Here is a 24,195-nt window from a genome sequence, read left to right on the forward strand (position 1 = left end):
AAAGTGGCCTCATCCTTACCCCTTTGTTCATTTTTCCCCGATGATAACATATCTACTTCAAGAAAAGACTGTTCGCTTGCTGCCAAATAGATCCCATTACTTGACAGGTGATGATGTCATTCACTTTACCAATTTTAATCTATATTTAATCATTGGATATTGGTGTTAAAGTGCTTGTACATACTACAGATTTCCACAAACTGCGGCGCAGCACCTGCACCATGGACCGACGGTAAGAGAAAATACACGCTGACATGATAGACAATCACTCCAACAGTTTAATGAGAGAAATAAACGGGATGATAAAAGAAGGGGCTCCGAGAATGATCCCACCAATATGATCGCGAACATTAGGGACATGCACTCCGCAGGGCACTTCATCATGTACATTATCTTACATGGAACATACAGCAGCAGCTTTTCCCAATAAAATAGGCTTGTTACCCCCCTCAATACTTACAGTCTTATAAATTACAAATATACAGACATCTCATCACCACCTTTACGGGTAAAGCTACAAACTGATCCAGAAATGGGTGTCACAATTTTTGGGTTTTATGATTTGCAGCTACAAAGAGCAGATGTGGAAAATGACAGTGAAACGCAAAAAAAAAAGCGACGACTGTCCGAGTCCGGCTCACGATAAATAATAATACAACTCTTATATATCATCGTATTTACAATGTATCACAACTGTCACAAGTTTGACTAATTCTAGAAGCTAATGCTAGTGGCAGGCAGAGGGTCAGGGACCACGCCAGGGCTGGCAGTCCTCAATGCCAGGCTGACAGCTACCAGGGTACGTCCTCATCTTCACGTTAGTGCCAAATAGTGAATGAGCCATCAGGCTGGTCAATCTAGACCGGAAACGCTATATCAGTAGATAATGAAAGGTTTTGTAAATTTATTGTATAATTTGGCTCCACCGATTACAGCAGAATATTAGAGTAAAACTGTTTGAAGCTGAACATGAAGTTTTAACATTTTTATGCCACCTCCAACAATTCTTTGAAAACTTGCCAGAGCTTGGCGGAAAGAGGGCGATAAAGGCATCAGAATTATAGTACTGTACTCCAGTCCCTGCAGTGGTGCACGGCAGCTGAGAGACGTGCCAAATCAATTAAGGGGCACCTTACTCCAGCGCACATTTCATCAAAACTGGTGTGCAAAACTCCAGACATGATAAATCGGGGCATTGTGGGTTTTAATTTGACTTCAGTGTGATCCAATGGTTATCGTATTCTGTTATTTCATTCATATTATTTATTTATTTTTTCAAGGGAATTTGTCGTCAGCAGGCTTTTGCTATGTAATCCGAGAGCAGCAAAATACAGGGCAAGATACCCCAATTCCAGCAATGTATCACTCACTGGGATGCTTGGTGTAGTTTTGATAGAATCCCTGTTTTCTCTGCTGTAGATTTAGCAGTGCTCTGAATGCTGAGCTATGGATAACCCCGCCCACACCACTGATTGGCAGTTTCCTGTGTACACTGTCAGCAAGCTGCCAATCAGTGGTGGGGGTGGGGTCACACAGATCAGCCTGACTGCCCTGCATGTGACACCTAGTCCTGCAGTGATCATCTCCTGCTGATAAAACACTGATTGTATTGCAACTACAGCACACAGCCCAATAAGCGACACATCCCTGGAATCAGGCCCTCTTGCCCTATATTATGCAGTTCTTAGATTAAATAGCAAAAAACTGCTGACTGATTCCCTTTGAAGGGAATCAATCCGATGACAGACTATTTCAAATGTATGACAACAATGGTGCCTTGAAAAAAAAATCCTGCACCTGTGTGAGCAGTACTACGTAAAAACAGGTTTTCATCCTATGGATGCAAACAGGAAGCAAATAAAAAATATCAATAAATGATAGACAATAGAGTCGGTGCGAATTGATTCACCAGACCAAGTCTTTAGCCATTGGATGAGAGCCTTGGGACCACCTCCTACTTGACATCCATGACTCCTTTTCGATGGCCGGCCTGGTGTGACATCACGTGTTCATGCCACAAGGATGACGCCACATCAACCTGGCTAATCAAAAGAAGAGTCACGGATGGTGTCAAATAGAGGCAGTTCTCAGGGTTCCAGTCCAGCGACCATGAATTACTGACATGGAACAGGACCAGGTCCTGCAAATTGATTTGCATAATTTACATAAAAGTCTGGTAAATTATCGCTACAATATGCAATCATTGCATGACCCTTGGAGAGTCTAATCTCTGGGACCCCCACCGATCCGGAGACCTCACAGTTTTTCCCATTGATAGCAGGGGTTCCTTCAGGTGAATAGAGGCAGCTACAGCTTCTTGCACAGTTGGGTGACCGCCGTGCAAGGAAAAAAACTAAGGGCATGCAGCACTGAAGAAGCATTGACTTTCCTTCTCAGGATCCGGAGGTCCCAGGGTTGATCCCTTTGAAAAGGGAAAATACTCCTTTAATAGGAGTCTGTCAGGTTGGTCTTCCTAGAGATGGGTGTTTGCTATTGACTATAAAAGTCCCAGATTCTGCAACTGGTACAGGTAGAAAAGTGGCCAAGTAGGGAGGGGTGCAGGAGTATTAATCCCACCTAGGCCAAGGGGCCTACAAGATTCAGAGTAGCGCTGCCACCAGCATCTCTGACAAACACTTCAATTAAGTCCAAACGGGACAAGTCGGTGCGATGTAGAACTTAACAGTTTGCTGTGTCTTTGTAGTGATGGCAGCTATATTGCGAGCCTGCCCACCTTGACACCACAGCTTTGGGATCCTTCATTCCAGTCCAACGTGCAGATAACCAACAGGATGCAAAGGAGGGTCCCAAGATCACTGTTACATCAGAGAAAGAACCCCCCCCCAGCAAACTAGGTCAGATTAGATACCACCGCTGACCCAGCGTTCCCTATAGGTCAGGCCTCAGGCTGCACCCACAAAAACCTTCCATCTGCTCCAGACGTCAGGCCAAACAATAGTGTTTTTTTTTCAAGCAGATTGTGCAAAGTTTTAGCCCACCGTCATTGCTTTGGTCCATAGTCCATTTTATGAAAACCCCGCTAATGGTCAGAAATCACAACAACCAAGTCAAAGAGACATTGAGTTTTTCGATGATCTCCTTCAGTGTTAAAAATGACTTCAGCTCCTCGGCAGAAAAAATAATTAAAAAAAATAATGATTTTTATGAACACATGGGAAGGCACGAGGGGGAAAAAAAATAACCCTCTGAAATCACAGGAGTGTCCGAACTAACAGAAAGGAACTGAAGATGACCTACTTAGACTTCACACCAATGAGCACAACGATTAGGACAATCACAAGGACAAACAGAATTAATATGACGAGCATCTTGCGGTTCTTCTTCTGGTACTGCTCCGCCTGCAAAACAAGAAGACAACACGGGGTGAAGAGAAGTACAAAACAATGACATGTGGGGGGCTTCTCACCTCATAGAAAGGGGGTTTATTCCCTTCCTGCTCTGCGTAGTCAATGGCGCAGATTGTATGTAGTTACTGTCATCCGCCATAGGACAGCACACTGATGGCTATTCTGCCGCCATAGCAGAACATTAATAGTATTATAAAGCCAAAATCCAGCTGTGAACCCAGGATCGAAGATAGCTCCAACCCAGGCTGTTTAACCCCTCAGATGCTACGATCAATAGCGACCACCGGACCTAAGTGGGTGCCCCCAGTCTCGCCATGTCTAGGTGCCTACTACGCCCTGCTTGACTAGCACAATACAGTAGTGTTGCAATATACAGTACAGACCAAAAGTTTGGACACACCTCATTTAAAGATTTTTCTGTATTTTCATGACTATGAAAATTGTACGTTCACACTGAAGGCATCAAAACTATGAATTAACACATGTGAAATTATATACTTAACAAAAAAGTGTGAAACAACTGAAAATATGTCTTATATTCTAGGTTCTTCAAAGTAGCCACCTTTTGCTTTGATGACTGCTTTGCACACTCTTGGCATTCTCTTGATGAGCTTCAAGAGGTAGTCACCGGAAATGGTTTTCACTTCACAGGTGTGCCCTGTCAGGTTTAATAAGTGGGATTTCTTGCCTTATAAATGGGGTTGGGACCATCAGTTGTGTTGTGCAGAAGTCTGGTGGATACACAGCTGATAGTCCTACTGAATAGACTGTTAGAATTTGTATTATGGCAAGAAAAAAGCAGCTAAGTAAAGAAAAACAAGTGGCCATCATTAAGAAATGAAGGTCAGTCAGTCCGAAAAATTGGGAAAACTTTGAAAGTGTCCCCAAGTGCGGTTGCAAAAACCATCAAGCGCTACAAAGAAACTGACTCACATGAGGACCGCCCCAGGAAAGGAAGACCAAGAGTCACCTCTGCTTCTGAGGATAAATTTATCCGAGTCACCAGCCTCAGAAATCGCAGGTTAACATCAGCTCAGATTAGAGACCAGGTCAATGCCACAGAGTTCTAGCAGCATACACATCTCTTCAACAACTGTTAAGAGGAGACTTTGTGCAGCAGGCCTTCATGGTAAAATAGCAGCTAGGAAACCACTGCTAAGGACAGGCAACAAGCAGAAGAGACTTGTTTGGGCTAAAGAACACAAGGAATGGACATTAGACCAGTGGAAATCTCTGCTTTGGTCTGATGAGTCCAAATTTGAGATCTTTGGTTCCAACCACTGTGTCTTTGTGCGACGCAGAAAAGGTGAACGGATGGACTCTACATGCCTGGTTCCCACCGTGAAGCATGGAGGAGGAGGTGTGATGGTGTGGGGGTGCTTTGCTGGTGACATTGTTGGGGATTTATTCAAAATTTAAGGCATACTGAACCAGCATGGCTACCACAGCATATTGCAGCGGCATGCTATTCCATCCGGTTTGCGTTTAGTTGGACCATCATTTATTTTTCAACAGGACAATGACCCCAAACACATCTCCAGGCTGTGTAAGGGCTATTTGACCAAGAATGAGAGTGATGGGGTGCTACGCCAGATGACCTGGCCTCCACAATCACCAGACCTGAACCCAATCGAGATGGTTTGGGGTGAGCTGGACCGCAGAGTGAAGGCAAAAGGGCCAACAAGTGCTAAGCATCTCTGGGAACTCCTTCAAGATTGTTGGACCATTTCCGGTGACTATCTCTTGAAGCTCATCAAGAGAATGCCAAGAGTGTGCAAAGCAGTCATCAAAGCAAAAGGTGGCTACTTTGAAGAACCTAGAATCTAAGACATATTTTCAGTTGTTTCATACTTTTTTGTTAAGCCTGTGTGCCCACGATGCGTTTTTTAAGCGTTTCCGCAGCGGCAAAAACGCTGCAGAAACGCATTAAAAACGCACGTTAGAAGGCCTGCCATGTCCCCCAATGATAATCCGCATGTGCTTTGCACATGCTGCGGAAATTTCCGCTGCGGATTATCATTGCGGAAAAAAACGCAGCACTACCAATTATTTTGCGGAAATGCTGCGTTTTCGCCGCCATTGACTTGCATTAGAACGCGCCAATTCCGCAAGACTGCATCTGTACTTGCGTAATTGGCACGTTCTAATGTGCGGATGGTACCCGAGTGTAGAGGAGAGGAGAGTCTCATCCACACCCAGGTACCATTAAAAAAGCTGTAAAAAAAGAATAAAATAAAAAATAAATATATACTTACCTTCTGGCGGTCCGTGCTGCGCTCCTCCTTGTTCCCCCGCACTTCGCGATGGAATGAAGGACCTGCGCTGACGTCAGAGTCATGTGACGGGTCACGCGACGCTGACGTCGGCAGGTCCTTCAGTGTACCGCTGCCGGCAGCCGGGACCGAGCGAAGCAAGGCAGCGCGGGCCATCGGAGGGTAAGTATATATTTATTTTTTGACATTCTCTCGGGTCACACTATATAAATCCATGCCGGTTGCATGGATTTATATAGTGTGACCAAGTTGTCAAGTACTTTCCAAGTGATGCTAATCGCTTAGAAAGCGCTTGTCAAGCTGCATGCGGAAATGCATGTGAAGAACGCTTCACTTCCGCATGTCCCTGGCAGGAAAAAGCATGTACAATCCGCATGTGTTTTTTTCTGCCAGGGAGATGCAGAAAAGCTCAGGAAAAAAACCTGAGCATTTCTGCATCGTGGGCACATAGCCTTATAATTCCACATGTGTTAATTCATAGTTTTGATGGCTTCAGTGTGAATGTACAATTTTCAAAGTCATGAAAATACAGAATAATCTTTAAATGAGAAGGTGTGTCCAAACTTTTGGTCTGTACTGTATTATAGGAGCCATCATAGGTATTAAAAGTAAAAAAATGGATTAATGCTTGCATATGTATCCAAAAACCGTGTCAATAATGTATACAATCCTCCTATAGCTACATTAATAGAAACATATAAAGGTTATGGTTCCCACAATTGTTAGGTATGCTGGGAGCTGTACTTTTACTGAAGACCCCTGATGTACAGTAAATAAAAATCCCACTAGAAGCAGCAACCACTGAGCATTGGCCACTGTAAGCACAGAGGAGGACAGGGTAAGTTTTGTGCTATACAATCCACTGCCTTCCCGTGCTGCATAGACTTTTCCGAGTGAAATAAGTAAGAAAGTAAAAGAGCAAAAGGAAGAAACTACAAGTTGTGTCGTCTCAGAATACTACAAGGGAATACACTCACTGGAGAGGCACTCACCTTCTGCAAATGTTTTAACCCCTCCTCGGTTTTAACACAGGACTGCTCAACATTGTAGTCAATCCTGTCAAGAACTGTGCCCTATAACAAAACAAGAATAAGTTTAGGAGAAATAAGGAAATGGCAAGTGTCACGAATAGTCACAAACAATCCTTTTGGAAAAAAATCATCCATTTCATTAAAGGGGTTATCCAGGACTATTTATTTTGATTTACTATGGGCCTAAAAACTAACAGGTAGGTAGTGGCTAACAGAGGCAACTACCTGCCTGTGGCTCAGAGCGGTCTCCGACCGTTCCTGCCAGTAATTTAGCTGCTCCATGTCTTCAGAGCAGTTCTTCCTCTTCTGGGCTGCTCTGCCGATGAGGCACGACTGCCGGTGTCATGCTTATTACAGTCTGCTCCCCGCAGTTAGGCAGAAGGGAGCCGGCTGTCAATCAGCATGACCATCAACAGTGCAGAGCGAATGAGAAGCTGCAGCTCTGTCAACAGAGCAGAAGCTGCCGAATTGCCGGCAAGAGCAGTCTGTGACCCCTCTGTGTCGGCAGAGATCGGCACAGGGCACAACAGGCAGGTAGTTAGCAAAGTTAAAAAAAATAAATAAAATAGTTCTGCATAACCCCTTTAAATTTTGAGCCAATGTGTATGAACCTCATAAGACAGCAGGAAAAATTGTGAGATACCTGTTCCACCACCATGGTCGCCAGCTCCCTGAAGACCTCATTCAGGTCAGAGATGGACTGTACAATCTGACGGATCTCCCGTTCCCGCTCCTCCACCATTAGTGTATTCTGCTGTACTAGAACCAGCTGGTCATCTGTAAAACCCTGGGCATCAAACAGAAGACACGTCTCAAGTCTCATCAGCGGGGGATCAGCCCTGCATAGGATCACAGGGGCTATATATTCACCTATAATTAGTTCTTCATATGAATACCTCAGTGACACTGAGAAAGTTAAGTAATGATGTCATGTACATCCCCTTGGAGCAATTATGTATTTAACCGCTTCCCGACCGCCCACTGTACATAAACGTCGGCGCTGCCTGGGCTCTGTGCAGCGGCGACGTTTATAAACGGTCGGTGGTCCCGCAGCCCTCAGGTACCCCAAGGTCCTGCAAGCGCTGCGGGTGCAGTGCAGAGCGACAGCTCTGACAGGGGACATCATCGGGACCTGATTGGATCAGGTCCCAATGATGTTAACCCTTTGCTATCTTCTAGATGACGCAATCTATAGTGATCACGGCATTTAGAAGATAGTGAGAGGAGAGGGGGTCGTCCACTTACCTCTCCGACGGCCCCCTGATGTCTGAGAGGACTTGCCGTTGTCATGGCAGCCGGAGGTCACATGACCGCCTCCGGGTCTGCCATGTACGGTGTCCTGCTAGGCTCAGCCTGCAGCTGAAGTCTAGCAGGAGATAATGACAGTTTTACACTGTCAGCAGAGCTCTCATGCAATGCAATACATGTCTATTGCATTGCATGAGAACAGTGATTAGAAAAATAAAAATTAATGTCCCATTCAGGACTAAGTAAAAATGTAAAAAAAAAAAAAAGTCTAAAAAATGTTTTCAAACTGTTAAAAAAAAAAAAATCACAAAATAAAAATAAATAAAATATTAAACCAATAAATCCGTATATTTATGCAAAAACATAAAAAAAGTACACATATTTGGTATCGCCGCGTCCGAAACAACCCGATCTATAAAACTGTCACACTAATTAACTGCTTCTGTGCACACCATAATAAAAATAAATAAAAAACGTAGCAAAAAACGATGCTTTTCATCATATCGCCAAACAAAAAGTGGAATAAAATGCGATCAAAAAGCAAAATGGAAATAAAAATGGTACCGCTGAAAAGGTCATCTTGTTCCGCAAAAAAAAAAAAAAAGCCACCATACAGCTCCATCAGCCGATAAATAAAAAAGTTATTGCTCTCAGAATAAAGCGATGTAAAAAAAATATTTTTTCTATAAAATTGTTGTGTAAAAGCGCCAAAACATAAAAAAAAAAAATATACAGTAAGTGTAGTATCGCTGTAAACGTACTGACCCGAAGAATAACGCTGCCTTATCACTTTTACCACACGCAGAACGGCATAAAAAAAAACCTCAAAAAACAATTCCTGAATTGTTGTTTTTTGTTCATTTTACCTCCCAAAAAACGGAATAGAAAGCCATCAAAAAATGTTACGTACCCAAAAATGGTACCAATAAAAATGTCAACTCGTCCCGCAAAAAACAAGCCATCACATGACTCTGTCGGCCGAAATATGGAAAAATTACAGCTCTCAAAATATGGCGATGCAAAAACTAGATTTTGCAAAAAAAAGAGTCTTTTAGTGTGTGACAGCTGTCAGTCATAAAAACCCGATATAAATCTGGTATCTCTGTAATCGCACTGACCCGAAGAATAAAGTAATCTCATCACTTACACCGCACGAGGAACAGCATAAAAAATAAATAAAACCAATTCTTCACCTGCTACTGATTTGTTTATTATGTCTTTCAAAGATCGCAGTATGGCTCTGCTCACATTTATCCTGTGCTCTGCGCTAAGCGCTTACACCAGAGTTTCCGTGTAAATCTCTGAAATACGTGATTCAGACGGAACCCATGACGGAAGATTCCCTGTAATGAGAAATTGCACAACAAATTTCATGGTGCAATTTCTCCTGTTATCCTTATGATAATGCTAAATTAGGGGATGAAAAACATTTTTTGTGGGAAAAATGTGAAAACTTTATTTTTACGCCTCAATATTATAAACTTCTGTGAAGCACCTGGGGGTGCAAGGTGCTCACCACACATCTAGCTAAGTTCCCTAAAGGGTCTAGTTTCCAAAATGGTGTCACTTGTGGGGGGTTTCCACTGTTTAGGCACATCAGGGGCTCCCCAAATGCAACATGGCGTCCGCTAATTATTCAAACAAATTTTACATTCAAAAAGTCTAATGGCGCTCCTTCCCTTCCGAACCATGCCGTGCGCCCAAACAGTGGTTTTCCCTGACATATGGGAGTATCAGCGTGCTCAGGAGAAATTGCACTGCAAATTGTGTATTCCATTTTTCCTGTTACTCTTGTGAAAATACAAAAATTGTGTCTAAAAGTAACATTTTTGTGAAAAAAAGTTAAATGTTCATTGCTTTCTTCCACATTCCAAAAATTCCCGTGAAGCACCTGAAGGGTTAATAAACTTCTTGAATGTGGTTTTGAGCACCTTGAGGGGTGCAGTTTTTAGAATGGTGTCACTTTTGCGTATTTTCTGTCATAAAGGCCCCTCAAAGTCACTTCAAATAAGATGTGGTCCCTAAAAAAATGTTTTTGCAAATTTTGTTGGAAAAATGAGAAATCGCTGGTCAACTTTTAACCCTTATAGCTACCCAATAAAAAAAATATGTTGGTTCCAAAATTGTGCTGATGTAAAGTAGACATGTGGGAAATGTTATTTATTAACTATTTTGTGTGACATATCGCTCTGATTTAAGGGCATGAAAATTCAAAGTTTGAAAATTGAAAAATTGAAAAATTTTAGCCAAATTTCCAATTTTTTCACAAATAAACGCAAGTGATATCGAAGAAATTTTACCACAATCATGAATTACAATATGTCACGAAAAAACAATCTCAGAATTAGGGGAATCCGTTGAAGCGTTCCAGAGTAATTACGTCATAAAGTGACAGTGGTCAGAATTGAAAAAATTGGCCCGGTCACAAAGGCAAAAACAGGCTCTGGTGCGAAGTGGTTAAAAAATTGACAAAAAAGATTACATATGCATAGATATTTTTTTTTATTCACACTCGACTTAAAGGGAACCCATTGGGCAATTCATGCTGTCCCTCAAGCTTCTCCCCCATCTGATCATCTATAGGGAAATATAGAAGTGGGATTTAGGTCGGGAACATCCGGTGGGGCCCAGCCAAGATGGCCGCTCGGCCTGTTCCAAACCATGTTTTCTCTGAATAACCGCAGTGATAAGAGTAAAGGCTAGATGCCTGTGATAAGCAGCCAGCTCAGTGTACAAAATGTAAACATTTCGTAGGACAGCAAATAAACTAAAAAAATAATAAAATGTTAAATGACCATGAGTGGACAATTATCAAGTGGTGTCTGGTCACTTAAAACGAACACCCTGGTCCTTGTGGGGTTAAAAAAAAAAAAAAAAAGAACATTTTAAAATTGTGTATTCAGGGTTAAAATGGATTTGTCTCTATCTGTATATATTATTACATAGATCCTTTGGACCAGATAGGTCTGGGGTTCTTGCTTCGAATCCATGTCAGAATGACGGTGTAATCCGGATCTTAAAATTAACACTTTATGATTCCAGACCTAGCCGGCCTTATGTTCATGCTAATATCCGGCTGGAAAACTTTCAGTAAGGATTTTCTAGATGTACCATCAGGGATTTTCAAAGTAAGTACACCAGCCTCGTCAGGTCCAAGAGCTATTTAATAATATCTATAATTAGTACTGTGAAATCTGGTGACAGATTCCCTTTAAATACCCCAAAAAGAAAACATAATTCTCAATGTGGCACAAGATGGCCCTTACCCTATCATATAACGTATTGTCCTCTCCATCGTCCATGAGGGGGACAGAGGTGTCAAAGAAATGCTTTGATCTTTCTTCCCGATTCTTTATTCCTGCAAGGGAAAAAAAAAGAGGTTAAACTGGAATCCCGCCGATAATTAGGGCGACCATATAAATCAGACCGAAATGCATGGACTGGCTGGCGGTTCTCTCAACCCAAGCGTGACAGCTTCATATATGAAGTTGTCACGCTCAGGCTGGAAGACCTGCCGGCCAGTCCTTGCATTTATAGGGTCGTCTGACTGCGCCCTAATGATCCGACTCTACGTGAGGCTCAGATCCTCCTAGCAGCTCTTACTTTTGAGATAATCAGACTGGGCATGTCTGAAGTTTGTGGAGAGGTCCTGAAGAGACTGTGCCAGCGAGGAGACCACATTACGTAACACACGCTCCTCCTGTTCGGTGCAGTTCCTCGCTCGGCTCTGTAAGGCCTGCACTGCCCTCTGACACCGGTGGAACATCTACAAGACAATGCGCCCGGTGAGAACAGGAGAACAGGGGGGTATACGCCTGTGTGTGACAATCCTGTCCTGTACCTGCGTGACCTCCTGGGTGGTGATTTCAATGGCGTGCTCCTCTTCTGTGCTGTCATCTAGCGTAGGTCGGTTTAGGTGCTTGTCATGTAGGCTGGCCAGTTCCTTCATCTTCTGTTTGATACGTGTGACGTCATACTGGATCTGGGGCACAAAGTGTTAGGGGCTTACTGCATACTGGTTATACATGGAACACAACAATAACAGCACACAGACTGCTCCCTCTAGTGGTGGCAGCCTGAACGTTATCATTTAATGGGGGTGTACAACCCCTTTAAGAAAAAAAAAAAAAAAAAAATGGTTACATGACCTTGACATTTAACAAGAAAAAAACAATATTGACTTTTTTCTTCATATCATCTTTATTAAAAAAAAAAAATAATAAAATTAGTAATCTTGCAATTCTTACACTGGTCATGGGAGCTTTTTTTTTTTTTTTTTAACTCATAGGTCCCTGATTCATCAAGACAGACATTGTCCACGCCAGATTTGATGAAGTGTGCTGGGTCAAATGCGCCTGATTCATGAAGAAGTGCATGGCTCTTTATGAATCAGGAGCGTCTGACAAGTGTCATGCACCTCAGTGTGTGCCTTGACACAAATCCTACTCCAGTCCCTGCTGGAGTAAGATGTATGGTGTAGTGAATGCCGCCGCTCGTCCTGCCACAGGTCCACCCACTTTTTTGGAGCTGGGCTGGGTTGTGAGAATCCCAAAAGTCGCAAAATTTTAGCGCAGCCTCGAGTTGCACCAAAATGATACGACTTTTCAATCAAAGCTTTTTACGCCAGAATACTAGTATACAAGTTTTGATGAATCCGGCCCATACTTTGTCTTTGCAGGCAGAGTTTTCAGTAGTTTTGTCAGGCAGGATTACGAAAACAGGTGACACCTCTATACACAGCTGATAACACAGGATCCAACAATTGCAGTAGGCGATGTCACAGCTCGCCCTCTCTTCACAATGACCTTTGCACACGCTCATTAGAGGCTTCCATATAATATGTGACTGTTCATTGTGCCTAATGTACATGTGAATTTCCTGAAACAGGAAGTTAAGAGTCTAAAACAGCCCCAGTGGCCAGTATGGAAACTGCATGATTTCTCATTTTTTATCTTTAATAGTTTGTGATATGAAAAAAAAAAAAAAAAAAAAAAAAAAAAAAAATACATTTAAACCGTAGGTCATTTTCTGATCATATCTTCCCTTTAACATTAGATTCCAGTAACCTGACAGGCTGTCATCACCGCCCTCTGTCACCCACCTTTCCTTGGGTTCGGATTCCTGGCCGTATGGCTGCAGACCCAACCACTCAGTTGCCAAGGAAAGCTGGGTGACAACCTTGCAATATCATATTGGCTGTCAGTCTGCTTAACATATACTGGAGCAGATCAGTAGTCGGATTTATATTTGCTGGAAATATATTGCGGATAAGTGATGATGATTTTTGAGCTTTGTTAACCGTCTCCTTGAACCATAGGTGATCGTTTGTATCTTACTTCTTGCACTCCATCCACCCATTTTGGAGACAGTCGTCTGGTGACTCCGATGGCGGCTTCTGGGTCCAGACTGATGTCTGACACCAAGGCCATACGATCATCTGCCAACTAATAAAACAAGAGGACATGGTCAAGCATGGGGAGTAATGTATGGCCACACAAAAAGCCTGACAGCAACCTCCTGACGTACGTCACGTCCACACTGGCTGCCCTAACATATGTAGATCTGATGGACCCTGACTAATCAGCTCAGCCATAACCCTGTAAAAATGGAAGACACAATAGCAATGGAAGTCTATTTATAGATCATTACAAACCCACTGGATTTGCTATAATGAATTTAATGGAAAGAATGATGCAAATCTATGAATAAAAATAGACTATTTTTGTGTATGCAGGTCCTAGGCAGACCTATGATCTTCCATGGTTACAGATGATAAACAAACCCTGGGAGATCAGATAGAATATCAATTACAATGGAAAATGAAACAGCCAAAATAGAATTAGGTGGGGGAGACTGTACCTCATCGAGCTCCTGGATGGGCATTCAGTGGGTGCAGGCGGTGGCACAAGAGAGAGACAGAACACAGATCATCAATGCTGATTAATAGCAATCACCGACACTACTGATTCTTAGGCAGAGAGAGAAAGCTTTGATTTTCCATGCAGAATGATCAGAGTTTCCCCCAAATCTTGGTAAGCAGAGTAACAATTCACGGTCCACAGAAGGGGTCACCCATCTTACCTCGAGTCCTGAATGGCACACTGACCAGGCTTTGCCCATCGATTATAAAGCATCAGCATATCTACAGATTGTGGGCCGCTTTAAACACACTAAGGTCCATTTCCCAGGACGTCTGGTGACCGATCAGTATATTTCCCATGATCCCAGTGCTGCAAGGAAACAGTGCAATCCATTGAGCCGCCCTGGCAGAGCGCCATTCAGGAGCCTGGCAAACTGTCTTCCCCTCTGGCCATACTGGTCATCTCACAGCTTGCCTATAAACTGATAACGCAAAGAGAACAAGAATTTTAAGCAAGACATCTGTATGAAGGATCATCATGTCCACATGACAGGTGATAAATGTACGATCATTGGGGGTGAGACATCTGGGACCCCCATTGATCACAAGAAAGTCCCTGCGTGAACAGAGAGGTAGTGCACATGATTGACCATGGCCCATTCATAGGTAATGTGCACTCAAATACTGACCCGTCCTGCATCTCTAATTTCCAGTACTTGTCCAGTCCTCTTATGCACCAGGTAAAAACAGCTTTGACTGACCAGCTGCTTTCTCAATGTAAGACTATAAGTGTAAACTCAGAACAAGCCAGTCAGTACTGTGGACACAGGATGAAGAGGGGGACCAGAGAATCTCTGGGAACGCGAAGAGACAGGATGGGTGACTACTTTAATACACTCACTGTGCACATATTACCTATGGCCAAAGAAGGGGATAAAAAAAGGCCAGAGTGCTGCTTTAACCTCTTAAGGACCGGCCAATTTTTCACTTTTTCCTTCCTTTTTTCCTAGAGCTATAACTTATTTTTCCATCGAAATAGCCGTATAAGGGTTTGTTCTTTTGCAGACACCATTCATTGTACCATGCAACGTATTGGAAAACTGGAATAAAAAATTCCAACTGCAGTGAAATTGCAGGAAAAAACAAACGCATTTCCGCAATTGTTTTTTGGTCTGTTTTCATAGCGGTCATTGTTCAGTACAAATAATCTGGCAGACTGATTTTCCAGATCAGTACGATTACAGTGATACCAAAACTAACAATTTTTAAAGCTCGGAATATACATTTTTTTTCACTTTTTTTCCCGAAACCAGTAACGTTTTCATTTTTTGGTTGATGGAATAGTGTGATGCCTTATTTTTTTTTTGTGTGGCGAGCTGAAGTTTTTATTGATGCCATTTTGGGGTAGATACAATTTGATTGCTTTCTATTGAATTTTTTTTTTTTTTTTTTTTTTTTTTTTTTTTGGGGGGGTGGTAGTGACCAAAAATGCTCAATTCTGCCATTGCTACTTTTTTTCTCTTTACGTTTGATTTAACTTTTATTTATTTTTGGCAATCCCAAATATGTATATTTTTTAACATCTGTATGTTTAATTGGTGGGAGGGGAGGAAAGGTGATTGGAGTATTTTTGTATTGTATTTTTATTTATTTTGCTTCGGTTTCAGTCCCCTTAGGGGACTTGAACTTGTGAACATTCGATCGACTATTCAATATACTGCAATACAAGGTAAAATCACGTTTCATAGAAGAACATAAAGGGAATGGATGGGGCTGTCATGTCAATCCATCAGCAGCCCGCGAATGCATCATAAGGTAGCAGATAGGCACATGGAAGAGCACGCTCCAGGCCACATGCTGTAAATGCCACTGTCAGAGATTGACAGCTGAATTTAACAGGTCAAAAGCAGTGGACGTAGCTCAGCCCCACTCGCTGTTAGACCTCTTTCACAAGTCCGGATATTTTCGGTACTGGAAAAAAACAGTACTGGAGAGATCCGTGTCCGTGTGTCTGTTACGTGTGGCAACCGTGTGCCCCATCAGTATCACATGTACCTGGCCATCCGTGTGTCATCAGTGTGCGGGGCGTTTTGCGGCCCGTGCTACGAGAAAAAAAAACGGACATGACAGCTCCCCCAATGAAAAAGCCAACTTAGAACATGCAGACACAAAAATAAATTATTTCTTTAAGTGTTTTTTTTTTTTGTGTAAAAAAAAAAAAAAAAAAAAATAGATAAATCTCTCGTGTATATATATATATATATATATATATATATATATATATATATATATATATATATATATATATATATATATATATATATATATATATATATATATATATATATATATATATTCTGATAAATTGACAGTTTGGACCATTGTGTATATGTATGTATCTATATATATTGCCACTACAGTAAGGGAGGAGTGCAATGGAACAAAAGGTAGCCGAAATCGAACAGTCAACTCCAGCCATCCGGCCAGCTTCAGATCAGTGCTTACAAGTTCTATTAGAAAAAGCTTGTAAGCACTGCATATAGACTGCAGCGGTGGCCGGTAACGAGCAATGATCAATACAATTAAAAATGGCTCCATTCTTGAGACTAGAGAGAATTTTTAATAACATGTACGGTAAATTGCAAAGTTACTTTTTTATACAAGCAGTTTGTAATTTTACCCATTTGAGATAATGAGAAAAATGCTTCAATAAAAGTTATCTGATACGTTTTATGTATCCTGAAATGGTGCCACTGAATAATTCAACAGATTCAGCAAAAAAAAATAGCCCTAGCTTGGCTATGCCGATGGAAAAAAAAGGCGATGAGTTAACAAAAGCTTGGTCGTTTAAGAGTTAAGGTGCACGGCTGATTCACAAAAGGTCACCATTGTGCGCTCATAGTGAGACGCATAATGACAGATCTATTAACAGCGACTTGCAGGTTTCGGATATTTCCCCACCCTTCTCAGGACAGGCCGTGGGCACAGGACCTGATACCCTTGGGACAAATAAGTGGAAAGGCAAAAAAAAAAGCGTATAAGAAAAAGAAAACACAAAGCTGGTAAAGACTACAGATTTCACAACTATAGATCCAATGGGAAAGGAAGGTGAAGACGATTGTAAGTCATCATACATAGGACCACGTCACTTGGCATCTCACAACTGGTTGGATGGCAAATGTCCTTCTGTTGATAGTTCTCAGGCTATATTCACACTGCATAAGAGCCCCCGTCATAGACTGCTTCTCCTCTGCATGAAGCCCCTCTAAATAAACTGATTGACCCCAATATATATGAATGGCATCTGTCCTTGTGAATCAGGATGTGAACAGAGCTGTAGTCACTGTCCCAGATAGGAGCTCTTATACAGGGCAGCAGCGTGGTGGATCCATGCTTTTCTATCGAGCTTGTTGGCAGACACCTCTCTAAAAGCTGAGTGGTTGCTTTAATATAAGGGGTATGGGGCAGATGCTTGCCGCTACCATATAATTGTACAGTATGTTATATAAAGATGGCCACAAAGTGAAGAGCAGACACCGAACCAGCAGGGAAAATTAAAGAAGATAGTCTCGGATTTGCTGATGGCAGACTAGCCTTCCGATAAGTCATCAATATCAGATCTGATCAGGTATGACACCCGACATCCTCACTGATCAGCTGTTTTCTGGCAATCTGTAAGCACTGTACAGAGCCAGGAAAGGGCAGCTCCGCACACTGGCAGATCACAGTCACTTCAATGGAGAACGGCCACTACACAGTGTGCAAATCTTACTCTACTTACCGCTGATGGGTGTCAGACCCACACGGGTTATTTATTGATGACCTTATTCTAATGAAAGGCTATCAATATTAAAGCTCTGGACAACCTTTTTAACATCTTAGGCTGCAGAATAGTGAGTGCAGCTCAGGAGTATAACATATGCTGCAATACAGGATCAGTAATGTAATATATGTGCACAGTGACTCCACCAGCAGAATAGTGAGTGCAGCTCTAGAGTATAATACAGGATGTAACTCAGGATCAGTACAGGATTAGTAATGTAATGTATGTACACAGTGACTCCACCAGCAGAATAGTGAGTGCAGCTCTGGAGTATAATACTGGATGTAACTCAGGATCAGTACAGGATTAGTAATGTAATGTATGTACACAGTGACTCCACCAGCAGAATAGTGAGTGCAGCTCTGGAGTAGAATACAGGATGTAACTCAGGATCAGTGCAGGATAAGTAATGTAATGTATGTGCACAGTGACTCCACCAGCAGAATAGTGAGTGCAGCTCTGGAGTATAATACAGGATGTAACTCAGGATCAGTACAGGATTAGTAATGTAATGTATGTACACAGTGACTCCACCAGCAGAATAGTGAGTGCAGCTCTGGAGTATAATACTGGATATAACCCGAAAATCAGTACACGATAGGTCACTGTGTACATACATTAAACTACTTAACTTTATATGAAGTCATTATATGCAAGCTGGTCAATAGTGTCTATAAGACATTACCCTTTAAAGTGGATCAGTCAACAAAATTCAACTATTGTATTCTTTACAAGATGATTAGTACAAAAGCTTTAACAGAATGTTAATAAAAATGCTATTAAAGGATCTGTCAGTGAGCGCGTTCTGATGGGAGTTTATAACTCCGCTTCCTTCTTCTAAGTTCATCTCAGCTGGTTTATGACCACAACGTTCAACTCAACTCTTCATAAATCAGCTGAGAGGAGCTCAGAAGAAAGACTACAACTCCTCTAGTCAGAAGGAGCTCACTGATGGCTTCTCATTCTGCAGCCGACAATAGACACAGAGGCTATAGAAGGCAAACATATTCAATATTCAATGAAACCCAATTGCAAAAGTGATTTTTATTCAAAAAAGCATGCACTAAAAAAAGAGCCCACAGAAGGAATATGATTTATGGTTAAAAGGCACCAGAGTAACCAAAGAAAGCACCATGGAGTCTGTGAGGAGACCCAGTGTCATCTATTGGTCTACAGCAGGACAACACCTAGCGCTGGTCTATACATCACTGATAAATATTGGGGTGGGATCCTGCACTATAACACTACTGTCTACAGTTCTGGAACAGCACAGCAGTGTAATACCTCAGAGCAGACAGCAAAACAGAGCAAGGAACAGAAATGTACAAGTCAGTATAGGTCATGTATGCACAGCGTCTGTCACCTACACCAGGCCCCAGACCAGAAGGGAACACGTCAGCAGCAGATGGAAGAAGAAAGGGAAAATAGACAAGAGACTGGAGACACATGCAACAAACATGACACCCGGGGGGGGGAAGCCTGTAACCAGACCACCCCGCCATCAACAGCCCAGGAGGAGGCAAGACAACCCTGAGACACAGGGAGGCATTATATATGTCAGCACAAAGATACAGCATATCAGCGACAGCTCCCTGTATACAGACCAGATACACCACTCACAAAAAGGGATATTTGGCTTTCGGGGGAAATTTCAGGATGATCCTAAAATGCCCTCTAACCTTTTCAGATGAACTTAATGTGACCTTCTCTAAACTTGTGACTGCACATGTCCAGCTGTTCACTGTCTCAGTACCTTTTGCACAACTTGCTGTTCTCTAACAAGCAGCTTAATGGCAAATTCACAACAGGTGTTTGATCCATGAATCGCCCAATAAGTTTCGGGGTTCAATGAGAATTGGTATTAAACAGTCCTCCTCATCATGCTGTTCACATATGGACATCATGAGACCCAAACAACACCTAACAATTGATGACCAGTACCTCGCCATTATTAGGCTTCAAGCAGGATGTTCTCACACAGAAATGGCCGCAGAGCTTAGAGTGTCATCAGCAGAGACACAGAGAGAGTGGAAGAGTCACAGAAAGGCAGAGAAGTGGACGTCCTTTGGCCATATTCCAAACTGATGACCGCTTCATTGTGAACAATGCCCTTCTGAACCGGATGATAAATGCCACACAACTCCAGGCACATGTATGGGAGGGTGAGTGGCATCCAAGTGTCATGTCAGACCATTCAAAACCCTTTACATCAGCGCAGTCTGACCAAGGGTATCTGACCACACCACCAGGCACAGGGGGTCATCATCTTGCATGGTCCAGGGAGTGAGGACCAGTGGGCCTCAAGTGCTGTCCACTGATGAAAGCTTATTCACACTGAGCAGAAATGATGGCGGTCAACAATGTTGGAGACGTCAAGGAGAGCTTTATGCATCAGCCACTGTGGTCACCGGACGAGCCTTTGGTTGGTGTTACAGTGTGGGCAGGTGTGTCTAGTCAGTACAGAACTGCCCTACACTTTGTGAATGGTACAGTGACAAGCCCCTACTACTTGAATAACTTCATTAATGTAGTCATTGTGCCTCTGTACAAACAAAACAGGCCTAATTTCATCTTCATGGGCGATAATGCTCCAGCTCATTGAGGTCGCATCATTAGGGAATGGCTGCTGGAAAAGGGGTACATCACATGGAGCAGCCTGCACTTTCTCCAGACCTGAATCCTATAGAAACCCTGTGGGATCAGCTGAGTCACCACGTAGAGGCTCATAACTCTGTACCCCAGAACCTCAATGACCTGAGGGCCACGCTTCAATAAGAGTAGGATGCCATGCCACAGCATACAATAACTCCACTTGTGAAAAGCACGAGACATGCTCAAGGAGACATGACAAGTTATTGAGACACTGACATTTTTTTTTTGGGGGGGGGGGGGGGGGTAGGGGGGACTTAGCCACCACTGTTGTTGGCGTTTGCTTCAATAAATTGTTTGAGACGAGGAAATCATGATCGCACGCAGGGCTGTGGAGTCAGTAAGCCAAACCTCCGACTCCTCAATTTCCATGACTCCGACTCCCTCATCCATGGCTCATGTTTAAGTGATAAATTTACTGTAGCACAGATTCATCTCAGCTAAAAGTCTAGACCCTTAGATCAGGAATAGGACAGACATTTATAGGACATTTCACAACTTTCCCAAATTCTTATGAAAAAATATTCCCCACAAACTGCATTGAACTACTGTACCCAATTTATTATATATTTTAGGAGTTGGAGTCGGTCCATTTTATACCGACTCCACAGCCCTGATTGCACACTTCTACTTAAATGCCCTACTTTCATGATAAAATGTTGACGCAACAGTGATATTTTAAGTTTTCCATAAATTTCGCCCGATCGCCAAATACCCCTAACTTTTTGTGAGTAGTGTAGATTATGTACCGTACATCGTCTCCCTTTATACAGGTGATATATACAGTACTACGCAAAAGTCTTAAGACAAGTGTGGAAATAATGCTGAAGAGAATGCTTTAAAATGAGTTAATAGTTTTTATCAATTAACAAAATGAAAAGTGAATGAACAAAAGAGAAATCTAAATCATATCAATATTTGGTGTGACTGCCCTTTGCCTTCAAAACAGCATCTATTCTTCTAGTTACACTTGTACACAGTCTTTGAAGGAACTCAGCATGGAGGTTGTTCCAATATCTTGGAGAACTAAACCCAGATCTTCTGTGGATGTCACCTGTGCAAATCCTTCTGTCTCTTCATGGAATCCCAGACAGACTGGATGATGCCGAGATCAGGGCTCTGGAGGGCCATATTATCACCGCCAGGACTCCTTGTTCTTTTCACTGACGATTTTTCTTAATGATATTGGCTGTGTGTTTGGGGGTCATTGCCCTGCTGCAGAATAAGTGGAGGGTCCTGGCAAGTTTGAGGCTAATTTTCAGCAAATGGAGTAGGGGATTTGGTCAGTAATAATAATGGTATCCTCAAAGCTGAGAAATACAGGCAGATACAAATGCTTCATGCAACAACATCAGGGAGGAAACTAGTTGGCTCCGAATTTATTTTTCGGCGATAAGTATGTGTTTTTATTTTATCGGCGCAAAACATTCAGATAGAGAAGCGGTTGTCCTAGTAGTGGACAACCCCTTTAAGGCCACGTTCAGTATTTGATCAGTGTTTTACATCAGTATTTATAAGCCAAAACCAGGTGAGGAACAGTCAGAGGAAAAGTATAATAGAAACATGGGCATAAATTCTGTATTTTCAGCACACTCTTGGTTTTAGCTTACAAATACTGAGGTAAAATACTGATCAAATACTGACCATGTGAACGTGGCCTAAGAAGTATCCTTCGCATAAAGGAGAACAAGGAGTCCTGGAAGTGATGATACAGTCCCAGAGCCCTGATCTCAGAATTATTGAGTCTGTCTGGCATTGCAGGAAGAAACAGAAGATCTGTGGTTGGTTCTCCAAGATGTTTGGAAAAACCTCCCTGCAGAGTTCATTCAAAGACTGTATGCAAGTGTAACTAGAAGAACTGATGTTGTATTGAAGGCAAAGGGCGGTCACACCAAATATTCATCTGATATTAGATTTCTCTTTGTTCATTCACTTTGTATTGGAAATTTAAAACAAATTATTAACACTTCTATTTCTGATAACATTCTTACTCTGCAGCCTTGTACACACCTGTCTAAAACTTCTGCACAGTACAGTATTATACACAGGTTATTACTCATATATAGGGGATATCCATTATACACAGTACATGACATTACATGGGTGGGCAGGTCACACACCTCCCCTGGTCACACTACACGGGTGGGCAGGTCACACATTACATAAATGGGCATATCACACCCTCCCCCGGTCACACATTACATAAATGGGCAGATCACACCCTCCCCCGGTCACACATTACATAAATGGGCAGATCACACCCTCCCCCGGTCACACATTACATAAATGGGCAGATCACACCCTCCCCCGGTCACACATTACATAAATGGGCAGATCACACCCTCCCCCGGTCACACATTACATAAATGGGCAGATCACACCCTCCCCCGGTCACACATTACATAAATGGGCAGATCACACCCTCCCCCGGTCACACATTACATAAATGGGCAGATCACACCCTCCCCCGGTCACACATTACATAAATGGGCAGATTACACCCTCCCCCGGTCACACACTACACGGGGCTCTATGTTGCCGTCACACCCCGGGGCCGGGACTCACCGCTCCGCGGCTCTGCGCACTCCCCGGGCGGCCGGGGTTACTCACTTGCTCGGCCAGAATGTGCCGGTTATGGGCGGCATTGTTCCGCAATAATAAGAAGGCGTCGGTCAGGCGGCGAGTGGCCATGTTCCCAGCCGGCCCCACGGGCCACTAACCCTCCCGCCCGGTACCCGCCGCTCACACACTCCGGCCACTCGGCCTACTACACCCGCCGCCGGACACCACGGCACCGACAGCCCGCATCCCAGCACTTCCGCCAGGAACCTCAACCGGGGAAACACGTCCGCCAATTCCGCCAGAACCGGGGAGTGAGTGGGAATAATGCCCCAGACTTCCGGCAGACAAAACTACAGCCGCCATTTTCTTGTAGACCGTGTGCTTTGGACGTCTTATCTATAGGCAATAGCAAAATGACTGAGGAAGGAGACGTATTAGAATAAATACGATCTAACCTCTTGTGATTAAACCATTAAACCACGCCCTTTGTCCCTGATTGGCTGCTGGAAGTGACAGGTGTCTGTCAGTGGCTGGTGAGTGCTGGCGCTGCTGTGGCTCTACATTCACGTTTCCCCTTTAACCCTTGGTGACAGGTGGCTCACGCCATTATTAGAATGTTTGTTTTTTTCAAGGTCTTGTTATTAATATTACACTGGAAATATATAAAACGGACATTAAGGACTTGGAAGGGATACATATATTTAATTCAGACAAATTGGGGATGCCAAAAAGGACCCTCACTAGCAAGCCCTAAATCCTAATGTTTATTATTATTTAAAAAGCGGGTAAATGGTTAATAGCATTCTAGCTATTGTCCCAACCACTGATGACGCTGCTTGTGCTGTAAAAATAATTGTCCTATCTCGCCAATAGAGTTGAAACCCGGAGATGTCACCATTAGATAATCTTGGCTAACGCCTTTATACATAATTAGCATCATCTAGGCAGTGTAGGGACAAATTGTATAAATATCCATTTACCCCGCTTTTTAAATAATAATCAAAGTTACGTTTTAGGGGTGCTAGTGAGGGTTCTTTTGGGGCAAACCCCAATTTGTCTGAGTTATATTATTACACTGCCACCATAATGCTTGGTTATTAAGCCCTTACTGGCGGTTATACCCTTAAAGTGATCTAATTTTGGCAGCTCATATTGCAGGAATGACTTTCTAAAGCCACAGGGCTTTTTTGAAGCTTGCTGATATGAAGGACAGGTAGAGAGTGACAGACCCCAAACTACACATGGAGGACAGGTAGACAGTGACAGACCCCACACTACACATGAAGGACAGGTAGAGAGTGACAGACCTCACACTTCACATAGAGGACAGGTAGAGAGTGACAGACCCCACACTACACATGGAGGACAGGTAGAGAGTGAC

General features: G+C 42.9%; 1 protein-coding gene across 2 annotated transcripts; it reads right to left on the bottom strand.

Moving 5' to 3' along the window:
- Positions 1-587: 587 nt before the first annotated feature.
- STX16 (syntaxin 16) lies at positions 588-23,152 on the bottom strand. 2 transcript variants are annotated; one of them, XM_073683051.1, is made up of 8 exons: positions 22,818-23,152; positions 13,257-13,364; positions 11,762-11,902; positions 11,524-11,686; positions 11,187-11,278; positions 7,316-7,459; positions 6,634-6,714; positions 588-3,359 (listed from the first exon to the last, which is right to left on the bottom strand). In XM_073683051.1, exons 1-8 carry the CDS (start codon positions 22,941-22,943, stop codon positions 3,255-3,257), a joined length of 960 nt encoding a protein of 319 aa, XP_073539152.1. In that variant the 5' UTR covers positions 22,944-23,152; the 3' UTR covers positions 588-3,254. The 2 variants fall into 2 exon arrangements, with proteins under 2 accessions (XP_073539152.1, XP_073539154.1); XM_073683053.1 differs by having other exon boundaries at positions 22,863-23,151.
- Positions 23,153-24,195: the final 1,043 nt, after the last annotated feature.

Source organism: Phyllobates terribilis, unplaced genomic scaffold (assembly GCF_046119375.1).
Source record: "Phyllobates terribilis strain yellow unplaced genomic scaffold, ASM4611937v1 Scaffold_5__5_contigs__length_657084704, whole genome shotgun sequence".
Classification (NCBI taxonomy): Eukaryota; Metazoa; Chordata; class Amphibia; order Anura; family Dendrobatidae; genus Phyllobates; species Phyllobates terribilis.